This window comes from Oncorhynchus mykiss, chromosome 5, assembly GCF_057628025.1.
Source record: "Oncorhynchus mykiss isolate SJ-2025 chromosome 5, ASM5762802v1, whole genome shotgun sequence".
Taxonomy (NCBI): domain Eukaryota; kingdom Metazoa; phylum Chordata; class Actinopteri; order Salmoniformes; family Salmonidae; genus Oncorhynchus; species Oncorhynchus mykiss.
This window is the reverse complement of record NC_143026.1, coordinates 49711955-49725564: the sequence shown is the minus strand read 5'-3', so window position 1 is coordinate 49725564 and position 13610 is coordinate 49711955. Positions and strand designations below refer to the sequence as shown.

General features: G+C 41.2%; 1 protein-coding gene across 5 annotated transcripts in view; it reads left to right on the top strand.

Moving 5' to 3' along the window:
* The window catches only part of col27a1a (collagen, type XXVII, alpha 1a), a 292008-nt gene that overhangs the window by 221621 nt on the left and 56777 nt on the right, over window positions 1-13610 (top strand). For all 5 annotated transcript variants that reach the window (XM_090235098.1, XM_090235099.1, XM_036977752.2 and 2 more), the window contains 3 exons: window positions 1750-1803; window positions 3999-4055; window positions 4154-4207. In XM_090235098.1, coding sequence (XP_090091224.1) covers window positions 1750-1803; window positions 3999-4055; window positions 4154-4207 — 165 coding nt within the window. The remainder of the gene's footprint in view (window positions 1-1749; window positions 1804-3998; window positions 4056-4153; window positions 4208-13610) is intronic.

Sequence of the window (13610 nt, the reverse complement as noted above, 5' to 3'; positions counted from 1 at the left end):
CACATCAGTTCAGCAGTCAGGGGAATTGTGTACATAATATTATCATCTGCATATAGATGAAATGTACAATTTTCAACAGATTAACCAACAGCATTTATATAAATAGTGAAAAGAACAGTATCGCCACCTGCGGAACTACTTCAAGAAATTCTGACTTAACCTCATCTAATACCTATAACTGGCTTAATAACATTTAGAGCACAGTACTCCAACTCTCATTTTTAATCCAGACCATCACTAAGGTACCTAATTCAATGCATCATGATTATCCATATGAACAATAAATAGCTGAATCAGGTGTGATGCTGGAATAAAAGCCTACATACCCAGTAGCTCTCCAGACAGAGCTACTGGGTATGTAGAGACCCCTGAACTAGAAAATTGGCAATTTTAGTGAACAAACCTATGATGTGTGACAAGGAAACAAGTTAAGAAACAATAAAACATGTTTTGCTTCAAAGTGGATGGGAGCTTTGCCATCAGGGAAATATTTCATTATAAAGGTTATGTCAGTGAAAAGTGATCTCCGCAAACATCAGTGAAATTGCCTTTAAAAGTATATCATTGATTAAATCTGTATATCACAGAATTAACCCGTCCATGGACTCCAACTGCTCTTAAATGCTAGTAAAACCAAATGCATGCTTTTCAACCGTTCACTGCCTTACACCCGCCCGCCCGACTAGCATCACCACCCTGGACGGTTCTGACCTAGAATATGTGGACAACTATAAATACCTATGTGTATGGCTAGACTGTAAACTCTCATTCCAGACTCATATTACACATCTCCAATCCAAAATCAAATCTAGAATTGTCTTTCTATTTCGCAACAAAGCCTCCTCCACTCATGCCACCAAACTTACCCTAGTAAAACTGACTATCCTACCGATCCTCGACTTCGGCGATGTCATCTACAAAATAGCTTCCAATACTCTACTTAGCAAACTGGATGCAGTCTATCACAGTGCCATCCGTTTTGTTACCAAATCAACTTATATCACCCACCACTGCGACCTGTATGCTCTAGTCGGTTGGCCCTCGCTACATATTCGTTGCCAGACCCACTGGCTCATCTATAAGTCTATGCTAGATAAAACTCCACCTTATCTCAGCTCACTGGTCACGATAACAACACCCACCCATACCACACATTCCAGCAGGTATATCTCACTGATCATCCCCAAAGCCAACACCTCATTTGGCCGCCTTCCAGTTTTCAGCTGCTTGTGACTGGAACGAATTGCAAAAATCGCTGAAGCTGGAGACTTATATTTCCCTCACCAACTTTAAATATCAGCTATCTGAGCAGCTAACCGATCGCTGCAGCTGTACATAGTTCATCTGTAAATAGCCCATCCAATCTACCTACCTCATCCCCATACTGTTTTTATTTACATTTCTGCTCTTTTGCACACATTATCTCTACTTGCACATCATCATCTGCTCATTTATCACTCTAGTGTTAATCTGACAAATTGTAATTCCTTGCTACTATGGCCTATTTATTGCCTACCTCCTCATGCTTTTTGCGCACACTGTATATAGACTTTCTTTTGTTCTACTGTGTCATTGACTTGTTTATTGTGTTATTGGCTTGTTTATTGTTTATTCTATGTTATTCCATGTGTAACTCTGTGTTGTTGTCTGTGTCATACTGCTTGTTCACAACTAGCCTACCTGGTTAAATAAAGGTGAAATAAAAATTGAATAAAAAAGCCTTTCCTCCATCCCTGTCTGTCTATATAGGGTCATCAGGGACCCCAAGGCCCTATTGGGCATCAAGGAACAAATGGTGAAAAGGTACACCATTCCCAACACATTATGTCTAACTCAGAAACTAGCATCTATGTTTACAATGCCTAACTACTGTATGTCTAACTCAGAAACTACACTACAAGCATCACATAAGGCTAATGTTGCTTTGTCAACTTAATTTTGGGGGTGCTACAGCAGAAGCATATTACAGTCATACAGTGCCATCAGACAATATTCACACCCCTTAACATTTTCCACTTCTTGTTGTGTTACAGCCTGACTTTAAAATGGAATACTGGCATACACATTGTGTCACAGGCCAACACACAATACCCCACAATATCAAAGTGGAATTATGTTTTTGGAAATGTTTACTAATGAATTAAAAATAAGTATTGAAACCCCTTTGTTATGGCAAGCCTAAATAAGTCCAATAATAAGTTGCTTAATAAGTTGCATGGACTCACTCTGTGTGCAATAATAGTAACATAACTAACATGATTTTTGAATGACTATCTTACCTCTGTACTTAACACTATACAATTATCTGTAAGGTCCCTCATTTGAGCAATGAATTTCAAACACAGATTCAACCACAAAGACCAGGGAGGTTTTCCAATGCCTCACAATGAATTGCACCTACAGGTAGATTTAAAAAAAGAAAGCATACATTCAATATCCCTTTGAGCATTGTGAAGTTATTTCTCTTTTGGATGGTGTATCAATACACCCAGTCACTACAAAGGTACAGGCGTCCTTCCAAATTCAGTTGCTGTAGAGAAAGGAAACTGCTCAGGGATTTCACCATGATGCCAATGGTGACTTTAAAACAGTTACAGTGTTTATTGGCTGTGATAGGAGAAAACTGAGGATGGATCTACAACACTAAAGTTAAACTGCAAAAAAATGTGGCAAAGAAATTACCTTCATGTCCTGAATACAAAAAGCTTGGAGCAAATCCAACACAACACATCACTGAATACCACTCTTCATATTTTCAAGCATGGTGTTGGCTGCATCATGTTATGGGTATGCTTTTAGGATAAATTGTGTTCGGTCTGCTTTTAGGATAAAAACCGTGTTCAGTCTGATTTCCAACCGACACTGGGAGACAAATACCCCTTTCAGCAGGAGAATAACCTAAAACACAAGGCCAAATCTACACTGTAGTTGCTTACCAAGATGACATTGAATGAGTGGCCTAGTTACAGTTGTGACTTAAATCGGCTTGAAAATCTATGGCAAGACTTGAAAATGGCTGTCTAGCCATGATAAACAAATAAACTTGATAGAGCTTGAAGAATTGTTTTAATAATAATGTGCAAATATTATTATTTACAGCTGTAATCGCTGCCAAAGGTTATTCTAACATATTGACTCAAGGGTGTAAATACTTAAATAAGATATTTCTGTATTTCATCTTCAACACATTTGCAAACATTTCTGAAAACATGTTTTCACTTTGTCATTATGGGGTAATCTATGTAATCCATTTTAAATTGAGACTGTAACACAACAAAATGTGGAATAAGTCAAGGCGTATGACTACTTTCTGACGGGATGGTATATCAGACATTTGTAAAAAAAAAAAAAAAAAAAAGTGTTTAGCAAATCGCGCTTGCTGCCTCACTGATGTGATTCTTCTGCACCCACTGTAGTGCATCTAATATATTACAGTGGGTTAGATTCAACTGTGCCTGACGGGCAAAAGAAAAATGGACACTTGTTGTCTTGTTTGAACATAATGCTACCCTATTTCTCTATCAACATGTCTCTCTATCTCAGTCTGTTATGTAATAGTGTGTATTAACATCAACCAGCTGTTTGGATCTACATTTGAACTCAATGTTTCCCATTTGAACCACGAAACAAAGATCCTTTAACACAACTCTGCAGTTATCCTTTATATTCCCCAAGTCTGCTTTAAATGTATTGCCTAACAAACAACAAATCAACCCTGGCTAAAGCTAGTCATTTAAGCATGGCGTAAACACTGCAAAGCTTTTATTTTGCAGAGTGAGAGAGAAAACAATATCTGCTTCATGCACTGATGTGATATGTTTTTGAGTTTTTGACATGTGTACACACATCTGACATGTGTACACAGTTACAGTAGGATCACTCAGGACACTAACCAACAATCTTTGAAGAAACAGTACACTTTCAGTGAGCAATCTGTGAGAGGTAAATTGTATTGTCTTCCATTGAATGGCTCCACTAACATTGTTTCTTTATATTAGGGCGAGCAGGGGGATGATGGGAAGGTTGAGGGTCCTACTGGTCCTCCAGGCGACAGAGTGAGTTACTCACTATTATCTTCTCTCATCTTTCATTACTAATCCCAATATGGTTCTGAGGGTCTTTAATATCAACGTATTCTTCTGTTTTTGATCAGGGTCCTCCAGGAGACAGAGGAGAGAGAGGGGAGTTAGGGGATCCAGGATACCTAGTAAGTGTTATGAATCTGCATTTAAACAAACCAGTCAACCAGCTGATTGGTACAGACATTCCTGACCAATTGCATTTCAGTAGCCTGGAATAAACTCTCTCATTGGGTAGAATTTTGACACTGACACCTACCTGTAAAATATTATAGCAAGAGATCCACTCGGCTAGAGCGAGATGGATTTTGAAGAGTAAAATTAAAATGTGTGTGAGAAGAGACATCCGGGCATGGTATATTTGCAACAACTGAATCTTTATTTCTTCAGGGGGGAAATATCTTCACTCTCAGACTAATTTATTGGATGCTGCAATGATTTTCTGTTCCCAATGACACTTGCACGCTCTCAAATTCAATTTGTGCACCCTACACAACATGTGCACACTTGATGTGTTTTATATGCGCTTTGCAACTGATGTCATATGGGGCCTTTACAAGCTGTCGGAATTATCTGAAGTTCAGAGTTTTGACTCTGAAGTTTCACTTGAACGAAACTCCAAGTCATAATTACAAGTGTGAAACTCTGAGAACATTTTGTTATCCAAGTTGCAGAGTTGTTCATTCACCACTGACCATTCACCTTTTCAACCTAAACATGACAAAAAAATCTGTTTTTTTATAATTACAAAAAAAACTGTGTTTGCAGTAGCATGTCTTGTTATTGTAATATCCCCAACGTAGGTGTTAGTTTCACCAATGAAGGATTCAAGCTTTAAGCAAGCTAGCTAACTTTATTATTAGCAAAATTAACTACCTTATTTGGGTTTTTAGGTTTTATTTATTTGCACCAAAGAAAACAAGTGAAATACATAACACTACAGATAAAAAAAACTGCATGGAGGAGACTAAATCAAATCAAATTTATTTATATAGCCCTTCGTACATCAGCTGATATCTCAAAGTGCTGTACAGAAACCCAGCCTAAAACCCCAAACAGCAAGCAATGCAGGTGTAGAAGCACGGTGGCTAGGAAAAACTCCCTAGAAAGGCTAAACCTAGGAAGAAACCTTGAGAGGAACCAGGCTATGTGGGGTGGCCAGTCCTCTTCTGGCTGTGCCGGGTGGAGATTATAACAGAACATGGCCAAGATGTTCAAATGTTCATAAATTACCAGCATGGTCAAATAATAATAATCACAGGCAGAACAGTTGAAACTGGAGCAGCAGCACGGCCAGGTGGACTGGGGACAGCAAGGAGTCATCATGTCAGGTAGTCCTGAGGCATGGTCCTAGGGCTCAGGTCCTCTGAGAGAGAGAAAGAATTAGAGAGAGCATACTTAAATTCACACAGGACACCAGATAGGACAGGAGAAGTACTCCAGATATAACAAACTGACCCTAGCCCCCCGACACAAACTACTGCAGCATAAATACTGGAGGCTGAGACAGGAGGGGTCAGGAGATAATACTGGGTAGTTTGGTTAACCCCTAGTCTATGCAGGAATTCCAGAGTATGGAACCTGTATCTGATAGAGAATGGACTGTGAGGTGCGGCAGTGGGAGGATGCAGGTTATCGCAGTGTCTTGTGTTGTATGCATGGGTTTGGGAATTAACATGGAAGAATCCATTGAAGGGTTTAGGTAGGCTGTTTGGGTGGTATTTGTACATGAAGGTGCATAATTTTGGTATTTTAAATGTTGTAGATATACAGTGTATTCAGTTTCTTAAAACAGAGAGACCAATGGAGCCAAGTAGTTAAAGGGGGTGGCTAGTCTTGTAAATGTATTTGGTGTGAAGAATAATTTGTGTAGGTAGAAAGCATACAGTATATGTACTGTCCTAGACAATATTGCAGTAAATGAGATATGGGTAAATTAATCTGTAGTGTAGTATTAGGAAGCAAGCCTGATGAACCAAACCACTAATAGTTCTGATGATACTTTGATCTAAACAAAATGATTGATTTATAACTTTTCATCAATTGAAACACCTAGGAATCGAGTGGATGAAACCTGGTCCATTTTATTCCCCCAAATTGAGATTTTTCAATTCTATTGTTTGCTGTTTCTTATTCTTACGAGTGAATACATTGAAGATAGATTTTTTAACATTTAAAGATTATTAATTTATCTGGAACCATTCAGAAAAGTTGGCCATGCCTGAGTTTGCTTCATTGATTAGCGAATCAAAATTCTAGAGTGATAAAATCATTAGCAAAAAGAATGGGAATTACGGTAGAAGACAAAGTAGCAAGGTCTTTGGATTGAACCCTGTGGAATGCAACAGAATATCTTGGCCCTGGTAGGTGCACAACGATTTGCATATACAAATTGTTCTCTATCATAAACATAATTATATAGCCATTTATATGTAAAATCATGAAAACTGTAATAATGCAATATAGTAATATTCAACCATGTCGGATGCTTTTGATAAATCTAAAAAGATGCCAAGAGGGTATTCATTGTTGTTCAGGGCTGTAAAGATTTTATCCACAAGTTGTAAAAGAGACATCTGTGTGGTAGTGCTTATGAAAACCATATTGGTGCTCATATAGAATAGTGTTGGTTTAAAAAAACATCATAGTACAGTTATTGGGCGATAATATGTAAAAGATCTTGGATCCCCAGATTTACAAAAATACATTAATGGGAAGAAGTAAAAAATCCCATCACCCAGAACAAGAACAATACTTTAAATTGCCCAAATGGCACCAGAACATCAAGATGAAATGTATATTATTCCAACAATACAGTGCATTAATTAAAACACAGCAACCAAGAGTTACCCAATCCTCTGAACCAGTTAAGCAACTCAGATGCCTATACTTCAACAGCAAAGTTAGATTAGACAGAAGTTTATTAAGCAGGGCCTTGTAAACAAAAAGAGAGTAATGTAGAGGTCTATGTTGGTGTCTGGACTTCCCTAAAGACCCATAGACCTCTACATTACTTCCTTTTTGTTCACAAGGCTCTACTTCATAAACTTCTGTTTATGATAAGTATCAAAACTGTCACCTATAGGGCCTCCCGAGTGGCGTTTCTACAGACCTGGGTTCGATCCCATGTGGCCGCAACAGTTGTCCAGTTGTCCTTGTCCCATTGCGCTCTAGCGACTCCTTGTGGCAGGCTGGGCGCATGCACACTGACACCAGTTGTACGGTGTTTCCTCCAACACATTGGTGCGGCTGGCTTCTAGGTTAAGCGAGCAGTGCTGCTTGGCAGGGGCGTGTTTCGGAGGACGCATGGCTTTCGATCTTCTACTCTCCCGTATCCATACGGGAGTTGCAGCAATGGGACAAGACTAACTGCCATTTGGTCATCACAAAATTGGGGAGAAAAAGGATAAGTTACATTTTTTTTTAAAAATCATGTTAATAAAAGCTTTCACCTGTAACGAAATGAAGGGCACAATGGTAGATGGCATCCAAAGGCTTAGGAGAAGTAGCAGCTGCACTTTGATAAATAATATCACCATAATCAAGAAATATAAAAAGGTTGACTGAATAATCTGCACAATCTGTTTCTGTAGAAAAAGCCAACTTTAAAACTTAGCTTCTTAACCAGATCTACAGTATATATTTTTTAAATGTCAAATCCATATCAATCCAAATATTTACATGCAGGAGCACAGTCAGTTGAAGAGCAATCTTTTATTTTATCCCCCTCCTTCTCCCCAATTGGAAGTTAGTCTTGTCTCATCGCTGCAACTCCCGTACAGACTAGGGAGAGGTCGAAGGCCGAGAGCCATGCATCCTCCGAAACACAACCCAGCCAAGCCGCACTGCTTCTTGCCACAAGTTATACAATTTTAAAAACATTACAATACATTCACAACACACTGTGTTCCCTCAGGCACCTACACCACTACCACATATCTACAACACAATCCATGTGAACATGTGTGTATAGTGCGTATGTTATCATGTGTGCATGTGTCTGTGCCTATGTGTGTGTTGCTTCACAGTCCCCGCTGTTCCATAAGGTTTATTTTTATCTGTTTTTTAAATATAATTTTACTGCTTGCATAAGTTACTTGATGTGGAATAGAGTTCCTTGTAGGCATGGCTCTATGTAGTATGGTGCGCCTCCCATAGTCTGTTCTGGACTTGGGGACTGTGAAGAGACCACTGGTGGCATGTCTTGTGGGGTATGCATGGGTATCTCAGCTGTGTGACAGTAGTTCAAACAGACAGCTTGGTGCATTCAACATTTTTATGGTAAATTATCTTCCCCAAACTTGAAACTCACTCACTGCTTATATATGCCAGTTAGGCTCTACACCCCTTGTAAAGCAGATTAATGTGCTTCATTTTAAGAAGTTATTTGTCTATTTTAGTTGTGATACAAACATATAGGCCTATGGGCTAGGCTAAAGGTGCGCAACTATGATTCGAACAAGTGGCAAAAAAAAGGCATGTTTCTTATGCTAGGCATCATTCTCAAATTATAATATATATCATTCACAAGATAAAGGCTAATATTGTCACCCATCAGACTATACTTGATTTGATCTTGTCTCTACATATACTAAATTGGGGTGGAAGGTAGCCTAGTGGTAAGAGTTTTGGATTTGTAACCGAAAGGTTGCAAGATCAAATCCCCGAGCTGTCAAGGTAAAAAAAAATATGTCGTTCTGCCCCTGAACAAGGAAGTTAACCCACTTTTCCTAAGCCGTCATTGAAAATAAGAATGTGTTCTTACTGACTTGCCTAGTTAAATCAAGATACACACATATATATATATATATATACTAAATAATATATGTGTGTGACATTTGTTATGATTTAGAATGGATGATTATCATGCACCTGCATCGAAACAGGGGCAGCGGGAAAAAATACTATGCACTTAAATAGCGAATGGAGGACGCTTTTCCCCATGGTTTATTTTCATGCCAGCCAGGTTGGCTATACTCCTGTTTGTAAATATAAGCAATGTGCTTAATATTAGGAAATTTGAGAAATAAATACAGTAGGCCTAGCCTATAGAAAGCTGATGGGACCCTCCTCTTTTTATCTGTTATCTCCCGCAATTGCATAGACTACTGAAATGTTGCGCAACATGAGCTCACATGAAGTGTTTGATTAGATTTTCGAAAACATAGACTGCAATAGAGATTGTGTCATCTGTGGATCTTTTGGGGCGGTACGTGAATTGCAGTCGGTCAAGGTTGTCTGGTATGGTGTTGATGTGAGCCATGACCAGCCTTTCAAAGAATTTCATGGCTACAGATGTGAGTGCTACAGTAATTTCGACAGGTTACCTTAGCGTACTTGGGCATAGGGACTATGGAGGTCTGCTTGAAACGTGGGGATTACAGATTGAGTCAGGAAGAGGTTGAAAATATCAGTGAATATACTTACCAACTGGTCAGAGCATGCTCTGAGTACACGTCTTGGTAATCCGTCTGGCCCTACGGCCTTATCAATATTAACCTGTTTAAAGTTCTTACATCGGCTACGGAGAGCATGATCACACAGTCGTCCGGAACAGCAAGTGCTCTCATGCATGGTTCACTGTAGTGCTTGCCTCAAAGCGAGCATAGAAGGTATTTAGCTCATCTGATATGTTCTTGTGCCTGGGCAGCTCGCAGGTGGGTTTCCCTTTGTAATCCATGTGATAGTGTGCAAGCCCTGCCACATCCGATGAGCGTCAGAGGATTCAGATTTTCTTTGACAGAGTGGAACCCGCATTCACAAAAAAGTTATTACATTCACATGAGATAACATCAGGATAACTATAGAACTTATTTCCAACCTTAAATTATTCAGTAGTTGATTGATGATTTTCCAAGTTGACTTTATATTGTTTGAGGATTCTTGGAATTTGGAAAACATTTTGGAAACCCGAAGTAGATGTGTGAATTTGTTCTTAAACCTTTTGTAATTAGCACAATTCAGGAGTGTGGGATTTTTTGAGACTGGCTGTAAATCAAAGTTTACAATATACACAGGCAGTTTGAAAAAGCTAGCCTTTGCTTTCTTAACAGAAATTTGCATCCTGTAGCACAAACTCCAAAAAGTTCTGGGACAACGTAAAGTCCATGGAGAATAAGAGCACCTCCTCCCAGCTGCCCACTGCACTGAGGCTAGAAAACACTGTCACCACCGATAATTCTCGTCACCACGAGAATTTCAGTAAATATTTTTCTACAGCTGGCCATGCTTTCCACCTGGCTACTCCTACCCCGGTCAACAGCCTTGCACCCCCCACAGCAACTTGCCCAAACCTCCCCCATTTCTCCTTCACCCAAATCCAGATAGCTGATGTTCTGAAAGAGCTGCAAAATCTGGACCCTTACAAATCAGCTGGGCTAGACAATCTGGACCCTCTCTTTCTAAAATGATCCACCGCAATTGTTGCAACCCCAATTACTAGCCTGTTCAACCTCTTAAGTATCGTCTGAGATCCAAAAAAAGATTGGAAAGCTGCCGCGGTCATCCCCCTCTTCAAAGGGGGAGACACTCTGACACAAACGGTTACAGACATATATCTATCCTACCCTGCCTTTCTAAGGTCTTCGAAAGTCAGGTTAACAAACAGATCACAGACCATTTCGAATCCCACCGTACCTTCTCCACTATGCAATCTGGTTTCCTAGCTGGTCATGGGTGTACCTCAAGGTTCTAAACGATATCATAACCGCCATCAATAAAAGACAGTACAGTGCAGCCGTATTCACCAAGGCTTTCGACTATGTCAATCACCACATTCTTATCGGCAGACTCAACAGCCTTGGTTTCTCAAATTACTGCCTCGCCTGGTTCATCAACTACTTTTCAGACAGAGTTCAGTGTGTCAAATCGGAGGGCCTGTTGTCCGGACCTCTGGCAGTCTCTATGGTGATGGCACAGGGTTCTTTTCTCGGGCCGACTCTTTTCTCTGTATACATGAATGATGTCGCTCTTGCTGCTGGTGTTTCTCTGATCCACCTCTACGCAGATGACACCATTCTGTCTACTTCTGGCACTTCTTTGGACACTGTTAACTAACCTCCAGACGAGCTTCAATGCCATACAACTCTCCTTCCGTGACCTCCAACTGCTCTTAAATGCCTGTAAAACTAAATGCATGCTCTTCAACCGATCGCTGCCCGCACCTGCCCGCCCATCCAGCATTACCACTCTGGACGGTTCTGACTTAGAATATGTGGACAATTACAAATACCTAGGTGTCTGGTTAGACTGTAACTCTCCTTCCAGACTCACATTAACTATCTCCAATCCAAAATTAAATATAGAATCGGCATCCTATTTCACAACAAAGCATCCTTTACTCATGCTACCAAATATACCCTCGTAAAACTGACTATCCTACCGATCGTCGACTTCGGCGATGTCATTTATGAAATCAAATCAAATCAAATCAAATTTTATTTGTCACATACACATGGTTAGCAGATGTTAATGCGAGTGTAGCGAAATGCTTGTGCTTCTAGTTCCGACAATGCAGTAATAACAAGTAATCTAACTAACAATTCCAAAACTACTGTCTCGTACACAGTGTAAGGGGATAAAGAATATGTACATAAGGATATATGAATGAGTGATGGTACAGAGCAGCATAGGCAAGATACAGTAGATGGTATCGAGTACAGTATATACATATGAGATGAGTATGTAAACAAAGTGGCATAGTTAAAGTGGCTAGTGATACATGTATTACATAAGAATACAGTCGCTGATATAGAGTACAGTATATACGTATGCATATGAGATGAATAATGTAGGGTAAGTAACATTATATAAGGTAGCATTGTTTAAAGTGGCTAGTGATATATTTACATATCCCATTTCACAATTCCCATTATTAAAGTGGCTGGAGTTGAGTCAGTGTCAGTGTGTTGGCAGCAGCCACTCAATGTTAGTGGTGGCTGTTTAACAGTCTGATGGCCTTGAGATAGAAGCTGTTTTTCAGTCTCTCGGTCCCAGCTTTGATGCACCTGTACTGACCTCGCCTTCTGGATGATAGCGGGGTGAACAGGCAGTGGCTCGGGTGGTTGATGTCCTTGATGATCTTTATGGCCTTCCTGTGACATCGGGTGGTGTAGGTGTCCTGGAGGGCAGGTAGTTTGCCCCCGGTGATGCGTTGTGCAGATCTCACTACCCTCTGGAGAGCCTTACGGTTGAGGGCGGAGCAGTTGCCGTACCAGGCGGTGATACAGCCCAACAGGATGCTCTCGATTGTGCATCTGTAGAAGTTTGTGAGTGCTTTTGGTGACAAGCCGAATTTCTTCAGCCTCCTGAGGTTGAAGAGGCGCTGCTGCGCCTTCTTCACAATGCTGTCTGTGTGAGTGGACCAATTCAGTTTGTCTGTGATGTGTATGCCGAGGAACTTAAAACTTGCTACCCTCTCCACTACTGTTCCATCGATGTGGATAGGGGGGTGTTCCCTCTGCTGTTTCCTGAAGTCCACAATCATCTCCTTAGTTTTGTTGACGTTGAGTGTGAGGTTATTTTCCTGACACCACACTCCGAGGGCCCTCACCTCCTCCCTGTAGGCCGTCTCGTCGTTGTTGGTAATCAAGCCTACCACTGTTGTGTCGTCCGCAAACTTGATGATTGAGTTGGAGGCGTGCGTGGCCACGCAGTCGTGGGTGAACAGGGAGTACAGGAGAGGGCTCAGAACGCACCCTTGTGGGGCCCCAGTGTTGAGGATCAGCGGGGAGGAGGTGTTGTTGCCTACCCTCACCACCTGGGGGCGGCCCGTCAGGAAGTCCAGTACCCAGTTGCACAGGGCGGGGTCGAGACCCAGGGTCTCGAGCTTGATGACGAGCTTGGAGGGTACTATGGTGTTGAATGCCGAGCTGTAGTCGATGAACAGCATTCTCACATAGGTATTCCTCTTGTCCAGGTGGGTTAGGGCAGTGTGCAGTGTGGTTGAGATTGCATCGTCTGTGGACCTATTTGGGCGGTAAGCAAATTGGAGTGGTAGGGTGTCAGGTAGGGTGGAGGTGATATGGTCCTTGACTAGTCTCTCAAAGCACTTCATGATGACGGAAGTGAGTGCTACGGGGCGGTAGTCGTTTAGCTCAGTTACCTTAGCTTTCTTGGGAACAGGAACAATGGTGGCCCTCTTGAAGCATGTGGGAACAGCAGACTGGTATAGGGATTGATTGAATATGTCCGTAAACACACCGGCCAGCTGGTCTGCGCATGCTGGGGATGCCTTCTGGGCCTGCAGCCTTGCGAGGGTTAACACGTTTAAATGTCTTACTCACCTCGGCTGCAGTGAAGGAGAGACCGCATGTTTTCGTTGCAGGCCGTGTTAGTGGCACTGTATTGTCCTCAAAGCGGGCAAAAAAGTTATTTAGTCTGCCTGGGAGCAGGACATCCTGGTCCGTGACTGGGCTGTATTTCTTCCTGTAGTCCGTGATTGACTGTAGACCCTGCCACATGCCTCTTGTGTCTGAGCCGTTGAATTGAGATTCTACTTTGTCTCTGTACTGACGCTTAGCTTGTTTGATA